At 33.6% G+C, this 18,341-nt stretch overlaps 1 protein-coding gene across 2 annotated transcripts; it reads left to right on the top strand.

The window, feature by feature from the left end:
* The first annotated feature begins 1,498 nt into the window (after positions 1-1,498).
* LOC108199641 (leucine--tRNA ligase, chloroplastic/mitochondrial) lies at positions 1,499-16,815 on the top strand. 2 transcript variants are annotated; one of them, XM_064082852.1, is made up of 21 exons: positions 1,499-1,898; positions 2,833-2,977; positions 3,064-3,120; positions 3,285-3,404; positions 3,531-3,635; positions 3,733-3,956; positions 4,041-4,107; positions 4,191-4,345; positions 4,547-4,811; positions 4,972-5,166; positions 5,482-5,561; positions 9,907-9,969; positions 10,148-10,229; positions 11,658-11,735; positions 11,813-11,914; positions 12,029-12,201; positions 12,334-12,511; positions 12,817-12,894; positions 13,295-13,426; positions 15,980-16,338; positions 16,439-16,815. In XM_064082852.1, exons 1-20 carry the CDS (start codon positions 1,573-1,575, stop codon positions 16,220-16,222), a joined length of 2,868 nt encoding a protein of 955 aa, XP_063938922.1. In that variant the 5' UTR covers positions 1,499-1,572; the 3' UTR covers positions 16,223-16,338; positions 16,439-16,815. The 2 variants fall into 2 exon arrangements, with proteins under 2 accessions (XP_063938922.1, XP_063938923.1); XM_064082853.1 differs by having other exon boundaries at positions 16,421-16,560.
* The last annotated feature ends 1,526 nt before the right edge of the window (positions 16,816-18,341 follow it).

Below are 18,341 nucleotides of genomic sequence, written 5' to 3'. Positions count from 1 at the left end.
TTTATTTATAAGTCAATTGTGTGTTTGGTAATTTAAATTTATAAATTAAAAAAGTTTCAAATTAGGGAAAATAGATTTTTTTGCCACTCAACTTATAGTGTTTTTAGAAATTTACCACTCAACTAATTTTTTTATTCTTTTAGTCATTAATGTTAGGTTTGGTTTTGTTTTTAGCCACCAACTTAGGTTTGGATTTGATTACTAGCATTATGATAATTTTTTGTAACATCATTTATACATAGGGATAGTATCTAATCTTTGATGATGTGTCGTATGTTTATATCCTTATATATAGCAATAATAATATAAAATGAGCCGATGAAAAATTAAAATCAGGAAAAATAATAATTAGATTCTAAAAATTCAATAAATCATGAATATAAAATCAATGATTTCAAACAATTCACCCTCTCTCATAAGATAAAATGTAATTGAGTGATATGACGCATCATCTTTCGCTATTAAACTTTCAATGGACTAGCTCAGTCTAAGATCTCTCTTAAATTTATCTTCAAAAATTTTAATAACTTTATCTTATTATAATTTTCGAGATAAATAAATAGAGAGGAAAACTTAATTTTCGATGATTGTCCTCTATATATAATACATCATTTTATATTATTATTACTCCTTCTGTCCCTCTCATTAGTTTACAAATTTTCTCTAGTGCTTAGCATGTATTTAAGATTCTTATAAAACATAGTTTCATAACTTATTTTTGTGTGTAAAAATTCAAACGCTGAATTTTCATTCGGAAGAAAAAAATAAAGTTATATATGAAACTACATCTTTTAAAGGCCATATAATGCGTGTAAAATTCTTTTCATCCAAGGTAAGCGACCTTGAAGACATAAAAGTACTACATATAAAAATACTACATAAAAAGTACTACATATAAAAATACAAACATATATCAAATCATCAAAATATTACCGACTACCACTATATTTTAATAATGATACACATAAAATGTAATGCTAATAATCAAATCTGAATCTAACTTCAGTGACAAAAAAAAAAAGAGCTAAATCTAACACTAGTGAGTAAAATAAAAAAATTATAGTTCAGTGGTTAGTTTCTAAAAACGCAATAAGTTTAGTGACAAAAAAATTATAATAATGCTGGTAATCAAATCCAAACCTAATTTGGTGGCTAAAAATAAAACCAAACCTAACATTAGTGACTAAAAGAATAAAAAAATTAGTTGGGTGGTAAGTTTCTAAAAACACTATAAGTTGAGTGGCAAAAAAATCTATTTTCCCTTCAAATTATTATAATAAAAGAAACTTCTATAATAAATAAAGTCTATTACATATTTAAAATTTAAAATTTTCATAAAAAATGCAAATTATTAAAAAAAGTCCAAAAAAACTAGCATTTCTAACTTCCAGCTTCTGGCTTAAAAGATCCAAAATAATCACTCCTGTTTTTTTTTTCCCAAACACTACCAAGCAGAAGCAGCTTAAAATGCTAAAAAATGCCAGAAGCACTTATAATCACCGTTGCCAAACACGCACTATATCTGTGTATGCTGAGTTATCCTCAGTCCAGCTCTCCCGCTAGTGTCCCAAAATGCTGCTAGCACCCCTCCATATCCACCACCCAACTCAATTTCATCATCATCCTCGCCGGCGTTCAATCCCCACCGTCCATCCATCCCGTTCATTTGTAGTGTTTAGAACTTTTCAGAATTTCCGAGTGTTCAAATGTACAACCACTGATGATGCTGCTACTAGTAGTAGTAGTAGTGAGGTGAAAAGGGCCTATCCGTTTGATGAAATAGAAGCCAAGTGGCAGCTTTTCTGGGAGGAGAATCGTACTTTCAGAACCCCTGATGGGGATGACTTGGATACTTCTAAGCCCAAGTTCTATGTTCTTGATATGTTTCCTTATCCCAGGTCAATTCTTTCATTTTTATCAATTTTCAACACTATTGTACTATCATAACCGCCTTTTATATGCTATATTATCTGTTAGAATCTCTCTCCCTCCCTCCCTCCCAATCTCTCTCTCTCCCCCTCCCTCCCTCCCTCCCTCCCTCCCTCTCTCCCTCCCTCCCTCGCTCCCTCCCTCCTCCCTCTCTCCCTCTCTCCCTCCCTCTCTCTCTCTCTGTCTCTCCCCCCCCCCCCCCCCCCTCTAGAATGGCTTTCCAGTGTTGCTGTTATAACTTTTTTTTTTTTGAAAATGAAGTGTTGCTGTTATAACTTGGAAGTCTATAAGTATCTCAAAACTGGGACTTGGTTATGCTTGTTTCATGGCCATGAATAGTTCCTAATCTAATTACTCATATTTATTTATATATTGTTGAATTAATGATACATTGGGAGAGGATGGTATTGCTAGACACCAGTCTTTTAAAATGAACTTGTAAGTTTTCTAAATAGCCCTTATAGACAGGAGAGTTTACTCTATATTTTGTTCTTCTTTCATTTTCTTATTTTTTTTGGCTCTTTCAACTGGCCCAAGTGGTTAGTCATAGATCATAATATTCTTATAATCAATATGCAGTTGTTAACAGGATAAAATTTGTTCACCCGACGAGCTCTTACTCTTTTTCATTCCTTGGGCTTGGATTGGCTCACACTCTCTAGAAGTTGGTGTTTCTTAGCATTCACGAGTCACATTGTCAATTTTTTTAATCTCAGTAAAAGTGTAAATAAGTATTTTTTTTTGATTATGTTTTTTGATAATTTATTTCAACATAAGAATGGAGAATAACTGTGTTAGGCTTCATGGATCACTAGTGTCATCCGGCTACACATACTTCTCTTTTTAATTTATATGACTAATGTGACATAATCTGATGGTGAGTCCGATTGATCATTGGTGCAGTGGGTCTGGACTACATGTTGGTCATCCTCTTGGATACACTGCTACAGATATTCTTGCTAGATATAAAAGAATGCAGGGTTTCAATGTCTTACACCCTATGGGATGGGATGCATTTGGGTTGCCTGCAGAACAATATGCAATCGAGGTTTTTTTCTCAGCTCTGACAAACTATGGTTAAAATTCCGACTGAACATATACTGGTCGGTGATGCAATATTTTTTTCCTTCTTAGACAGGAACCCACCCAAAACTTACCACATTAAAGAACATTGACCGCTTTCGATTACAGGTAATACCCTGTCCTTTCCTTCCTCTCCAGACTCCAATGATCTTGTGCTTTTACATATAATCTAGTGCTTAAAACTTCACTGGTCATATTATATTTCGAGAAACATTTTACATAACTATTTGGCCTTTTATGTTCTGATTGTAGGAATTTCTTTTGGTTTACAGCTTAAATCATTAGGCTTCTCATATGACTGGGATCGTGAAATATCCACTACTGAACCAGCGTATTATAAATGGACTCAGTGGATTTTCCTCCAGCTTCTAAAGAAAGGACTGGCATATCAGGTCCAAAATATACTTCTCTCTCTCTCTCTCTCTCCCCCTCACACACACACACACACATATTTACCCAATGTCCAATATGTACCCTTATATATTAATACTTATATATGGTTATAAATATAAATTTAGGCTGAGGTACCAGTCAATTGGTGCCCTGCACTTGGCACTGTCTTGGCTAATGAAGAAGTAGTGGATGGTTTGAGTGAGCGTGGGGGTCATCCAGTAATAAGGAAGGTATGCAGACTATTGCATTATTGTCTGTGCTAGGGTCACGGCATTTTAGTGATGAATGATTGTGTAATTTGACAGCTTATTATTTTTTGCCAAACAGCCAATGAGACAATGGATGCTCAGAATTACAGCATATGCTGAACGTCTTCTTGAAGATTTAGATGATCTTGAATGGCCTGAAAGTATAAAGGAGATGCAAAGAAATTGGATAGGGAAATCAGAAGGCGCAGAGGTGGAGTTCCATGTTCTTGATCCTAATGGTCTAGAAAGTGGCAATAAAGTTACTGTCTATACCACTCGGCCTGATACGATTTTTGGAGTAACGTATTCATTCATTTCATTGTTTCTCTCATGCCTTAACTTTTATAGCAATTGTTTATGTTGTAATAGGTGCTATACTCTGTGCAGATATCTTGTTCTGGCACCTGAACACGACCTGTTGTCATCGATTGTTCCAGAGTCCCATAGCAAAAATGTATGGTATATTCTTTTATTTGTAGCATAGTCTCAGGATTTATACCAAACGGCCTATTAAAAGTGTTATGATCAATAACCCAGGTAAAAGAATACAGAGACCTTGCCTCTCGAAAAAGTGACCTGGAGAGAACCGAGCTTCAGAAAGAAAAAGAAGGAGTATTTACTGGTTGTTATGCAGTAAATCCATCTAACAAGGAAGCTATCCCGATATGGGTTGCTGACTATGTTTTGGCTAGGTGTGTTGAGAACTATTTCTCTTTCAAACTCTATGACTTGGATATAAAATAATAATAATTTTGTGGCAATTATGTACATGACATGACAGTATAGGCTAAGAATCAAATTATTACATTTTAAATTAATATCCTATTCAAGATTGTTTGGAGATTAGACTACTTCCATGAACATGATTATTAATTGACGATTGTGTCATGTAGCTATGGTACAGGAGCAATAATGGCAGTTCCTGCACATGATACTCGTGATCATGAGTTTGCCTTAAAGTATGATATTCCATTATGTTGGGTAGTAAAGCCAAATGAAGAAACTAGCACAGATTCTGGAAAACCATATTCAGGTCATGGTACTTGTGTGAATTCATCAAGCTCAGATTCAGGGCTAGACATAAATGGCTTGAATAGCAGAAATGCTGCTAGCAAAGTCATTGATTGGATAGAGAAAACTGGAAATGGGAACCGAAAGGTAAGCTTGGTAAATTAATATTATATCAGGCTAGTATTTATGTTTTTTCCCTTTTATTTATTTGTTCATGTTCTTTATAATAATTGGTTTATTATTTGATCATCAAGAAGAATTGTTTCTTGACTCCTACCATTTAATGAAAAAAAAGATGTTTGGATAGGTAAATTACAAGTTGAGAGATTGGCTTTTTGCCCGACAACGTTATTGGGGAGAGCCTATCCCAGTTGTTTTACTGGATGACACTGGGGAGACTGTTCCCATCCCAGAAACTGAGCTTCCCCTTACCCTTCCTGAATTGGATGATTTCACTCCTACTGGGACTGGGGAGCCCCCACTAGCCAAAGCGCTTGCATGGGTATGTTTCTCTCTGTTCATATTTTCTATTCTTTCAAGTTCTTCAGTTTCATGTGTAAATTGTTTCCATGCCAGGACATCACTATAAGCTATATATATATATATATATACTGATTATTATTTCTATTTTGTTGATTTTATCAAACTCACATTACTCCAGGAGGATTTAGATTATGGAAGAATGCATTCTTTGATTGACTTATATATTTCCTCATAGCTCTAGTTCATAACCATTTCCATGTGGAAGTAAACTCATTAGTGATAGGATTATAATTTATTAACTCATTCTTATGTATGCTTTTTGATGGATATGTAGGTTAAAACCAAAGATCCCTTGTCCGGGAAGCCTGCAAAACGTGAAACTAATACCATGCCACAGTGGGCTGGCTCTTGCTGGTAAATTTCTTTCATGGATTTATTTCATTTATTATATATATAGTTTTAAGGGGTTAATAGGCAAAAAGATCACTGAACTCATGGCCAACTTGCAGTTGGGTCATTGAACTCAAAAAGTTTGCAAACGAATCACAGAACTAAATTTAAGTTGCAGTCAACTCACTGAACTAATAAAAACTTGCATTTAGGTCACTGTGCCGTTAAGAATGAGTTGACTTTAACGGAATCCGTTAAAGATAATAATAAAAAATATAAAAAATTTGAAAAAAATATAAAAATTCAATTTTCTCAAAAAATTCTGAAAACTTAAAAAAAATCTGAAAATTTTGAAGAAACTTTAAAAAATATGGAATGTTTTTAAAAAATATGAAAAATGTAAAAACTTCGAAAAAAATCTAAAAATTTTGAAAAAAATTCAAAAATTCAAAAAATATACCTAAATTTCTGAAGTTAAAAAAAATTCAGACTTTTTCCAAATTTCCAGATTTTTTCGAAGTTTTAAATTTTCAAAATCGAGTTTTTAAAAAAGCGAATTTTTATATTTTTTCAATTTTTATTAACGGATTCCGTTAAAATCAACTGATACTTAACGGCACAGTGACCTAAATGCAAATTTTTATTAGTTCAGTGAGTTGACTGCAAGTTAAATCCAGTTCTGTGATCCGTTTGCAAACGTTTTGAGTTCAGTGACCCAATTGCAACTTGATCATGAGTTCGGTGATTTTTTTGCCTATTAACCCGTTTTATATATTTGTGGCTGATGTATATCTAATCATTCACTTAAGCATATCCGTATCAATTATTTAATTATCTTTAAGAGCAATAAGTGAAGAATGAATCTAAGATACCGTATATCGATAGTGCAGCAATCAGTTGGTTGTTAATTCTAGATACAAGAACAGTTGTACGTAACGTACTGTATAATCCAATTAAGCTCCCCTCCGGAAACTTGCACTTTCATACAAAACTTTAACTCCCACTCTTTGGGTAAAATCTAAAATATCCATCAAGCCTACAAAAAGAAATTATAACTATACGATCTATATATATATAAACAGAACAATGAACATGTGTCATGCATCTCAAAGACTTTTAAAGTTTATACCTTTATTTCCTTATAAATTGATCCCTACAAAAGTGGTACTGAATACTTATACTTTTAAGTTGTGCCAGTAAAACAATCCAGTTTCTGAATTTAAAATGAACCACTGGTTTATACATATATAGTTTAGCCTAATGTTGCATGTTAATAAATTTTTTGTAATAATAATAAAAACTTGTCCTTTTTATAATTCTTAAATTATGTTGCATTTGAAAGGTTGTTTATCATACCTCATATATTGGTAATTGTTGGGAGCACAAACAGCCCTAAAGAAATTAACCAGCTCATGACAAGTAGTTTTTTAACGTCAGATTCAAGTCGGGAACCAGGGTTTTTATAGCTTTCGATATGAGTGTGGTTTCCAAACTGTGAAAACAAATAATTTGGTTCAGTTCGGTTTGACCCTCCAAAACCAACCCATGCTCATCGCCGCACTCTTGGATGGGTACTAAAAGAAGGAAGGATACTCAGACTTTTAAATTGTTTGGCTCACAACAGATTCGACGACTCTTGATATCTTCGCTTCCTGGATACATTCTATTGAATGGAGTCTACAACTTTCAGATAGCTGGAGGAAATTGTTATAGATTGAGAGAAATGTTGACGATCTTCGATCAATTACCTACAATGGAGGAGAGTATTATAGGAGGGCAGTTCGCGGGCTTCAACACGGGAAAAATGTTGTGTTTTTTAGGCTAATAAAAAAAACCATGTTCGTGAGACTAAGTAGAACCTTAATGTATCATCTATATGGGGTAAGTGCTGGAAGCATGGCAGGGGCTATCTATAGATATGTTAAGGCTAAGCATTTTTTATTGATTTTGTTGTTGTTTGATCTTTACTGAAAGAAGTTTAATGTACAGAAAGTCAACAACTGACCTACTGATAGCTCTTGACACCCTCTGACCCAATCACAATGAAGGATCACCTGTTGACAGTTGTCACAGTTCTTATGGAATATCGATGAGAATTCTGACTCATTAAGTTTTAATGAGGTTGCACATAATGCATCTAATTTACACTCAATTTTTGCCGATGTTCTGGATGCTTGTGATGAGTATGAGAGTGGAGCTTTATGGAGGCAATGCACTGTTTTGAAATAGAACAGTATATCTACCACTACTTTTGCCCCAAAATACAAGGAATAAAATAGGGGGATTGGGGCTTCTTTATGATGGATATAATAATTTTGTTCATATGATGAGGATGAAGAACATCGGTGCTGGTTTATCGTACTATGGAATCCCCAAGGCAAACCTCAATCCAGTGCAGCATGAATCGAATGCAATGATGCTTGTGTGATATTTAAAATGAACAGTAAATGTTTTAAAAAGTCACTGTACGAAGTTGGCATGATGATACAAAAGGTGGGTGATCTTAGAGGTGTTGTGCTGCTGGATGATGATGATTTTTTAAGATTTGGTTTTGATATTGAGGACCGAGGATCTAAAAGAGGAGCTAGGAAACTGATATTGAACATTATATGAAGTTGAATTTTGTAGATTGACTTTTGGCTAATAGAGTAGAAAGTTTTGAGTTCATAGGATCTGATGTACAAGAAAATGTGACTAGGTCTTTTGCCGGAAAAGGTAAAGTCTCTTCTAGGAAGAAGGTGGATGGAAGATTGACAAGATCCATGAATTTATCAACTTTTAGGTGAGTTATTAATATGTGAACTTTGTTAATAAGCCCGGTACGTACATGATGAAGAAGAGTTTGCTGTATGGAAGCCCAATCACTTTAAAGGTTCTAATGGAATTTAAATAAGAATATACAGCTTCAATGATTTTGCAAAGTGTAGTAGTTTGAGTAGATTAATAAGTTTATTTACTAATTTCAGTAGATGAGTGGAATAATTGATGCAATAATGCATACTTTATGAAACTGGACATTAGTATAGTTGATCCTGAAGGGTTTTGTACAGAAAAACACAGCGGAGAATGTGAAAATATATCGAAAAACCACAGAAACCATCTGCAGGATCCATCCGAGACATGATATTTAATTCGTGGCATAGTGTTTTACCTTTTACGAAACTTTAACAGTCGAGAATAAGGGAGAGTAAAGAGGTCTGGCTATGCTCGATCACCACATATCCCGCAGCATGCGATCTATGCTCTAATTTCTTGTTCACAAGAAATTCCTGAAATTCCTAATTGTTATCTAATTAAGTCTCACTTGATCATCCAACAACTGAATTTCTGGTTTTCTATTTTGTAATTTTGAGCTTCTTTTTTTTAATTAATTAGGTCACACTTGATTGATTAATTAATAATTCGTTTATACTCCCTCATTCTAAGGTTCACTGTTTGCACGCATTTTGAGGCTCCTATAAAGTATAGTTCCTTAACATTTAAAAAAAAAATGAATAGAAGTTAAAACGTCAAACTTTTATTCAAGGGAAAAAATTTTAAAAAAATATTATGGAACTAGACTTTATAGGAGCCTCCAAATGCATGCCAAAAAGTAACATAAAGAACCTGCTGGGACAGAGGGAGTAACATTTTAAGGTTTTAGGAGAGGTTACTTAATAAGAGGCAGCCTTGTTTATCTTTTGTAGATTAGAAGTGGGAAATGCTCAGGTGTAGCAAGGACAAGAGGGAGAGTGTTGAACGAAGATTATTCCATGGATCTATATACATAATTTTTAGCATGCGTTTACTTTATTATGTTGCTTGGAAAGCTTGGTCACTGTCTATTGCAGCTCCTTCCAAGTGTAGTGGAAATTGTTTTAAACAGCCTCGCAGCTAGGAGGGCACACATATAACCCTAAAAGCTAGTGTGTACAATATAAAATGTTGCTTAACTAATGAAGTTTGATGGCTATACAAAATGTAAATTGTTACTCCCTTTGTCCCATTTAATTTTATACATTTCTTTTCAACTGCTAGACACGCATTTCAATGCTCTTATAAAATATAGTTCTGTAGCTTATTTTTAAGATTATTTTTTTTGAATAAAAATTTAACATCCAAACTTTAATTCAGAAAAAGAAAATCTTAAAAATAAATTACACAACTACACTTTAGAGGGCATTAAATGCGTGCCGCGTCCCCGTGCCCCAATGTATACTATCCAGGGGGACGGAGGGAGTATATATTCACTTGTTTAAAGGCACATGACAGATCAAACTGATTGTATATGCCAAGTCCGTATATGGAAATAATGCAAACTATTTCGTACAGGTAGTATTTGAAATTTATCGAACTTAATATATGGTAATAATTCAGCTGTTTTGTACAGGTACTATTTGAGATTTATGGACCCTAATAATACTAAAGCATTGGTTGACAAGACAAAGGAAATGTGAGATTTTCTTTGCTACACAATCTTCTACATTGTTGTTGATCCCTTTTTGGTAGCGGTACTGTAGTAATATTTGCAGCCAGTTCTCCATGAAAATGGTATAAAAGTATAAAACAGCTGTAATTTTGTAAAAGTGTTTGGACCAACAGATTTTTGCCATTTGCACCATTTAACACAGGTATTGGAGTCCAGTTGATGTGTATGTTGGTGGCGCTGAACATGCCGTTCTTCACTTACTCTATTCTCGGTTCTGGCACAAGGTTTGTACTTCAAAATTGACATGAAATTTTGTGGATTACAGTAGCTATAATTATGAGCATTGTCAATCTTGATCACTTGAAAGTCTGTAGAACTGTTTGGTACATCATCCTACTGAGATGTATTAGGATAGTAGCAAAGCATGACATCATCACTTATGTCAAGCACCCTGAAATCATGGGGTTGTCAACTTGTCGCTATTACTGTAGCTGGAAAGGGACCAAGTTTTAGTTTCTACATAAGAGACGGTGCCTCCTTGTATTAGTTGGACGCAAGTGGTATACATATAGACATGTTTACCCACCCTCTCTTGATCTCATTTTTTGCTGATACTACCTCATATAGTCTATAAATGAGTTATGAGGCAGCATGAATAAGGTATGAGAGAGTTAGTTCCAGTATATGAGACAAAGTTCTCAAGGGAACATCTGCTTATGTCCTTATTTTCATCCATTAGGCCTCTCAAAGGAAATCCAATCAGTTCAAATTACACAGGTGTAGGACATCTAAAATCCATTAAGCGGAAAAAATTGGGATGACAGAAGCCTATCCTGGTGTGTAACCTATCCTAGTATCCTTCCACTGTTTTCAGGCCAAGTTCCTTCAAGCACTTGCGGTTGTCTCTTACCGCCAATTCCATCCATGGCTTCGCCCTTTAATTCAATTAGAGTTGATTTTTTGAGCCCGTGGCAATGAAATCAGCTTACAGTTCCCATTAGGGTATATATCAATATACCGCGATTTTGAGATTTTGACCCAAGATATGAGGGCTGCATTGCTGCCGTTTTTTGTGGAAGGCGAAGTTAAAAGTTGATACTCATGTAGACGAGTTCATCCATATTGCTCCTGTTTAGTTCCTGTGGATAGTTGAAGGCATCATGGCTGCATATGCAAATGGCTTGCACGATTTTTCTCTTGTTAGATTAACTAAGTTGGCCATCAATACTAGTATATTGTGTGGTTGCGAGTTTGAGCCCAGTATTTCTAGAATTTCATTATTTAATTGGAATAAATTCTATCCTAACCAAGGTTATGCTCATGGGCTCTGGGGATCCACTGTCCTAATCCAACATAGCTAATGGGAAGGCATGGAAAGAGATGCTGTAGATTATGGAATGAGGACTAGTAGACATAAATTGTTGTTAAAAACACGTAAAATGTGCAATTAAATGATTTTATACTTAAGTGCTGTCTAACTGGTGATTTTTATTTGTTTTGGATTCTTCATAAACTCATTGTAGTAAAATTGATGAACTCAAGCCATCGGTCCCCCTATCTAAATTATAAACACACGTATCTAAAAAAATTGGGAGTTAATAATTATAACATAAAGTTGTATCCTTATGCCCTATGATAAATTAATAATAACCTTCTCTCTCTCTTTTTTTTTCTTTTGTGACTTTGTCTATTTATACGTCTTTTTGAATCAGGTTCTTTATGACATTGGTGCTGTATCAACTAAAGAACCTTTTAAATGTGTAATAAATCAGGGGATAATCCTGGGGGAAGTAAGTTTACTTCTCAGTAATCTCCATTACTCCATATTAGGTTTATCCGTTCAAGTGTTTAATGTTGTGAGTGGCAGGTTCAATATATGGCATGCAGAGACTCAGATGGGAATTTAGTTTCTGCAGACTCTGTTGACGTGTTGAAAGACTATAGCCAAGAGAAAGTACCTGAGGATAATGTATGCTTTCTAGTTGCATGCTTTACGTAATCACATGCTATCTTCATATTTAACTAATGTCCTACACTTTTCTGTCCTTTGGTCTTCTCTAACAAATAGTATATAACAATGTAGGTCACCAAGTCAGGGGTTCATTTTGTACTAAAAGACAATAGAAATATTCGCTTGATTGCCCGGGCACACAAAATGAGTAAAAGTAGAGGAAATGTTGTAAACCCTGACGATGTTGTTGCTGAATATGGTGCTGATTCTCTCAGGTTATATGAAATGTTCATGGGACCATTGAGGTAGATTAATCTTGATGAACAGTACAAAATTTCTCTCTCATGCAAATTAGCTTTATCTTCTTCTTTTGGTTATATTCACCTTTCTTACTACCTCTTGGCTATAATGTCTGTTCTCATTATTTTCACCTGTAGAGACTCCAAGACATGGAATACTAGTGGCATTGATGGAGTTTATCGATTTTTAGGGAGATCCTGGAGGTTAATAGTTGGTTCAGCGTTACCTAATGGTATGTTTGAAGATGGGACAATAGTAACTGATGATCAACCTTCTCTGGAACAACTGCGACCGCTCCATAAATGTATTAATAAGGTAATGGCAATTGATAGATTTATAAGCTCTTGTCGTATATTACATTATTGTCTGTGTAAGAGTTTGATTTAGCATCGTAAATAATAAAATGCAGCCTTTTATTATTATGTTTATTGTTGTTATGAGATGCAATGTGATGTCTATGACTTATTTAGCAAGTTGACTTGTTTCTTATGAATATCAAGAAGACATTTGTGTGGCTTTTCAGCACTAACAGATTTAAAGCTTCATTACATGTATAATGCATCCGCTGCTAGACATTTCGAATTTATTATAATTTAAAGTATTTCGACATATATGTTTAGGTGACTGAAGAAATTGAAGGAACGCGATTCAACACGGGAATATCTGCGATGATGGAGTTCCTTAATGTTGCGAATAAGGTCTCTATTTATTTGTATACACACACAATCACATGTGCATGCATATCCCTTTCTTGATGGCCTTCTGCTGAAGTTTCTCTAGTTTATTTTATTCATTTATTACATACAACAATTCTGTTCCATTTATCTAATAACTGTCACAACTTACAAGTTAGTGGTGTCGTAATATTATGCATTTGCCACATTCACGCTTACTGTCACTATAACAGAAAAGAGAAGGCATGTAAAGGCTAAATACACAAATACGCATGCATGCACTGCATCATAATTTTGCTCAATTAGCTGATCCGATGGATTGTATAATTTTTGATGTGTTCAGATGTTAATCGAGTAACAAGTTTCAGTTGCAGTATACAGTATGTTTATTATTCCATTAACTGTACAATTTTCTTTTTAATAGTGGGATAAACTTCCACGATCAATTGCGGAAGATTTCGTTTTATTACTTGCACCATATGCACCACACATATCCGAGGAGCTCTGGTGTCGTCTCGGGCACCCAGATTCATTGGGCTATGAGCCTTTCCCTAAGGTATAGATCTTGTACTCCAGTGATAATCTTTTGTAACTCATCAGACTTTCAAATGTCCCCGAACAACATAAATCCCTTCGCCAGTTTTATGAACGTACATGTTAAGTAATATGTTCCCGTGTGATGTCGTTCAATAATCAATGTTTAATGTGCTCCTCTAGGGTGCTTGGCTTTAAGTACAAGGGATCAAGTGGACGTATAAATTTATTTAGACTTGCTAGCTTATAACCCGTGCCATGGCATGGATATGTTTTAAAAATATATGTTTATTTTAATTATTCGTATGATGTTCGGATTTTTTATATTGATATATTTGTGGGGGTGTGTGTGTGTATAATATAAATAATATAATATGATATAGTATAATATAATATATTATTACTTAATTTAGTTTATGAATTATCTTACTAATACTTTATACACTGATTTATACATGATTAAAGTCAAGATTTTCACTTCAGTGAAATTTAAAAAATTTTAACGATAATTTAACAATTATATTTCAATTAGAACATAAAATTAAGAAGCAGAAAAGATATTTATGAATTATATAATAAGAATTGTATTCTATTTACAAAACCTCCTTTTATTTGGTTTAGAACATGAAAAGAATAGAAGTCGAATTAATTACAAAACCCAATTTTTTTTTATTTTTACAAAACCTGCTACTACTTTGTTTAGAACATAAAAAAGTAGCGTACGTGTTCTACTTACAAAAACTACTTCTATTCAATTAGAACATCAAAAGTATAAATTATATTTATGCTCAAATATTACATGTAAATATTTTTTATTATTATGTGATTTAACCGTTTGATAATAAGATCTACATTAACACTTCGTATTTATTCTGCAATACTATATCAAACAACCAAATTATTAATTTAGCAATTATATTTCAATTAGAACAGAAAATATGAAGTTGAAAAATTAGTTATAAATTTTATAATAAGAATCGTATTCTATTTACTAAACCTCCTTTCATTTGATTCAGAACATAAAAAGAATACAAGTCGTATTCCAATGGCAAAACCCACTTATATTTGATTTTTACAAAACCTCCCTTATTTTAATTAGAATATAGAAAGGGTAGGGGACATATTCAACTTACAAAATCTTGTTTTCTTTATTTAGAATATCGAAAGTATAAATTGTACTTTATATTTAAATATTATATATGAATATCTTTAATAACCATGTAATCTTAACGGTTTATCAAGATCTAACGATTAGTATTTATTAGATAGTACTATACCAAACAACTAAATTATCCTCCTTACACCTATTATATAGAAGGATATAACTTAAGTGTTTGGTTGGGTGCAAGAGACCAGCCCATAACGTATATCAGGAGGCCCAGATCCAAGAGGAAGGATGAATAAAGCCCAATCAGGGGAGGTGGAAATGAGGGTAGTATAGTAATTCACTAATTGAAGAAAAGTATAACAGCAGATAGATAAAAGAATTGAGAGAAGGGAGAGGATTTTTTAAGAAAATATCTTGTAATCAAAGACTAGGGGTTGTGGGAGATCGTCGCTTCTCGAATTGTGGCACTACCTTATATCTTGTTCTTATTACATTTTATCAGTCGAAGTTTGAATCTCTTTGTGTGTTGGAATCCTATTGCAAAACCTAAATATGATATCTTAATTATGATATCGAAGTTTGATTCTCTATGCATATGAATGTAAAGCCTAAATATGAAATCTTAAATACAGGGGTGGTCCAGGCCCCCCCAACATTTCAGGACAGGCACAAATTTGTGTATTACTTATGTTGAAAGTTGAACATTGGTAGATATTATTAGCAACTGGCCAACCCCGAATAAGGTGATAAGTATGAAAATATCAGGTATCATATAGGTTAAAGTTAATAATTCCTAAGTAATGACAGAACATATTAGTCAATTAGAGAGAATAAGGCTTAAACCTAGGTAGTTGTATCTCCTTCGTAAAGGATTTCCCCATAATGGCCTACTTGTTATATTATACCAAGTGCCTACTTGTTATATTATACCAAGTAATAGTATTTTGAAATTTGAACCATCTAATTCATCCTTAAACTTGACAAGCATTCATTTTCTTTATATAAGTTAATAGTTCAGATTTGTAGGTTCTTATGTTTTAGAAATTTTCACGACAATACTAATAATATTCCTGAGAAAGAAGTATAATTGTTATTTCTTTTAGAAAAACATATAGTTTCAATTTAAATATTGCATAAAATATTATAATATTTATCTACATGTGACCTTTTGGTCCCCCCTTTTGTGTATAAATTCTGCGTCTGCCCCTGCTTAAATAGTTGATCTTTGTTATGTTACCCCAGTGTACCTGTATAATGTCTGCACAGTTGTGGAGTATTATTGTTATTGAATTTCATTTGTGTGGGGTTTGTAGAGGAGAGCTATTATATGTACAATGTGGATTTGAGTTTATATTAATTATTATTAAAAGAGCTATTATAAGCTCCCCTCTATAGTCTATTCTGCACCGAGAAATATAATTTTTTTTTTCTGAGTATGGTGTCTACGTATTTGTGGTCTAATAACAGGCGAATCCTGCATACCTGAAGGAAGCTACAATTACGCTCCCAGTACAGATCAATGGGAAGACAAGAGGTACTATAGAGGTTGAAGAAGCATGTACAGAGGAGGATGCTTTAAAACTTGCTGCACTTAATCCAAAACTATCAAAGTATTTAGATGGAAAGATAATCAAAAAGATCATATACGTCCCTAGTAGAATTCTGAATGTTATTTTAAACCGAGAAAATGTCAAAGTGGGAGTTCGGTAGTTTCCTTTCATTGATTATGAGCTGTGCACATGTTATATAATACCAAGCGAGGTAAGATCAGAGATCAATTGTATTATACCGGAGAAGATCCATCACACAATTTTGTGATGTCTTGGGTAAGAGCTTTTACCAATTTCTCTTTCTTTGTGTATCTCGTCTTTGTGCTATTGGTCTCTTTTGTTAAACTGATTACTCAAGTGTTCTGGTTTCTGACAGTGCAAAAGCTAACCGTGGCTGGGAAATAGGAATGGAAGGCTTGTTTATAGATTCGGTGGACCTGCAGAGTGTTCATGTCTACACTTCATTTTTAACATTAATGCAGTGATACTGGTACTTTGTGGCAATTTATATCAGTTTATGAATCAATTTCCAGAATCACATACTAAACAAGTAGTTAACATTTTTATTTTATTACTAATATTGTTATATATGTCCAGTAAAGTCTTAGGAAGCATTTCAGGATTTCTGACTCATTCACCAGCACACCTCAATTGATCTCAGAATAAAATTCATTTCATTATAATGTAATCTTGTAATATATTAAACTACTATGTAATATGATCCTATTGGTTTGCTAGTGTTTTTTCTTTTCATATTTTCTTTACCCTGGATTCTATATATTTTTGTTAATATTCAAATCTTTTAATTTGAGCCGTATATATCCGTCCAACAGCTTTTGAACAAAAAGTTCAGAGCACCTTCTAAAAAAAAGTTTACGGCATTTTTAATGTTGTTGGTTAAAATAATATATAATATTAATTATGTAAATTTGAAAATTCTTGGCTTGAGAGATCAGATATCAATTCGATCTAAACCTAAACCTATTTAAATGGACGTGTATTCATTGAAAATGAGAGTGATGTGGTTCCTTAACATATTGAATATAAATTTAGGTTAGATTTGGATATCTCGATCATTTTATATGGAGAATTAAGTTTTAGGGAATATTTTATTATTGAATATAAATTTAGGTTGATTCAGATGATCTCGATCATTTTATATATATAGAGAGAGTCATGAAATATTTTATTTAGTGTGAGATTAGAGATTCAAGCACCCCAATCCATTTTTTTCGTTTTTGACGAAAGAAGGTTTCTATTACTTATGATAAACCATCCATCAAACCATTCATAAAATCGATAGGAACCTTACTCTCACCAATAACTCGACCTCAAAAAGAATACGACTCCCTAGTCACTATCCAATTTAAATCAAAAAAGACAAGATATCGAAGGTTTTTTTTATAATTATTTGGAATAATAGGGGTGTTTAAGTAAATTTGCACTCTTTAATAAACATATGTTATATACACACTAATTACACATAACTGTTTTACACACACCAAAACACAGACAAAGCTTCGCCATTATTGCACCGCACATCCCAAGACAAACCCCCCGAACAATTTGTGTGCTTCCACGATTAATCACCGACGCTTATACTTTTCGACGAGTCGCAGTGAGGTAATAATCACCGACGCTTATATCATTTTGAGGATGAACGAGCTATAAGAGTGTTATTGTTTTGATTTGTGATTTTACATCAATTTTGGATTAAAACTGAGTGTTATATTTTATAATTGCTAGGTTTCAGGTGATTTTAGCCTTTACCTAAAGTTTTAATGGAGAATACACACAGAGGTATGCAATTTATCTGTTGTAATTTACTAATTTGGTGAATAAGTTTGTTCAATGATGTGTTAGTCAATCCTACTAGGATTCGGTCAATTCCGAATTGATTTTATTATTTGTTTGGTGTTTTGAAGTGATTTTATTCTTTATTTAGAGATTTTCCGGTATGTGTGATATTGTGGTGATTTTATACCTCTCGTTTATTTATGTTTGTTTATACCTCTTGTTATTTAGTAATTTCAAGTGATATTATTCTTTATTTGGAGATTTCTCCAATGGATGTTGTTATGGCCAAATATCAACTCGGAATATGACTGCGCAAATCTCGCCTTATAAACAGGAAGGCCCATTTTCAGGATCGACCTCGCCTCCAGCTGAGTCCTCGCCCTCAATCTGGCCTAGGACAGAAGGCCCAGTGTCAGGAAGATCTGGTCTTCAACTGAGTCCTCGCCCGATACATCATCCTCGCCTTTTGGTTTAGGCAGGAC

Source organism: Daucus carota, chromosome 8 (assembly GCF_001625215.2).
Source record: "Daucus carota subsp. sativus chromosome 8, DH1 v3.0, whole genome shotgun sequence".
NCBI lineage: Eukaryota > Viridiplantae > Streptophyta > Magnoliopsida > Apiales > Apiaceae > Daucus > Daucus carota.
This window is presented reverse-complemented; position numbering and strand designations above follow the sequence as displayed.

What these genes read in the sequence shown, in the direction of transcription:
- LOC108199641 (XM_064082852.1), top strand. Translation starts at nt 1,573, where the DNA reads ATGCTGCTAGCACCCCTCCATATCCACCACCCAACTCAATTTCATCAT. An exon ending in GCTGACTATGTTTTGGCTAG is followed by an intron (nt 4,346 to 4,546) that starts GTGTGTTGAGAA and finishes TGTGTCATGTAG; the next exon opens with CTATGGTACAGGAGCAATAA. An exon ending in TCCTTAATGTTGCGAATAAG is followed by an intron (nt 12,895 to 13,294) that starts GTCTCTATTTAT and finishes TCTTTTTAATAG; the next exon opens with TGGGATAAACTTCCACGATC.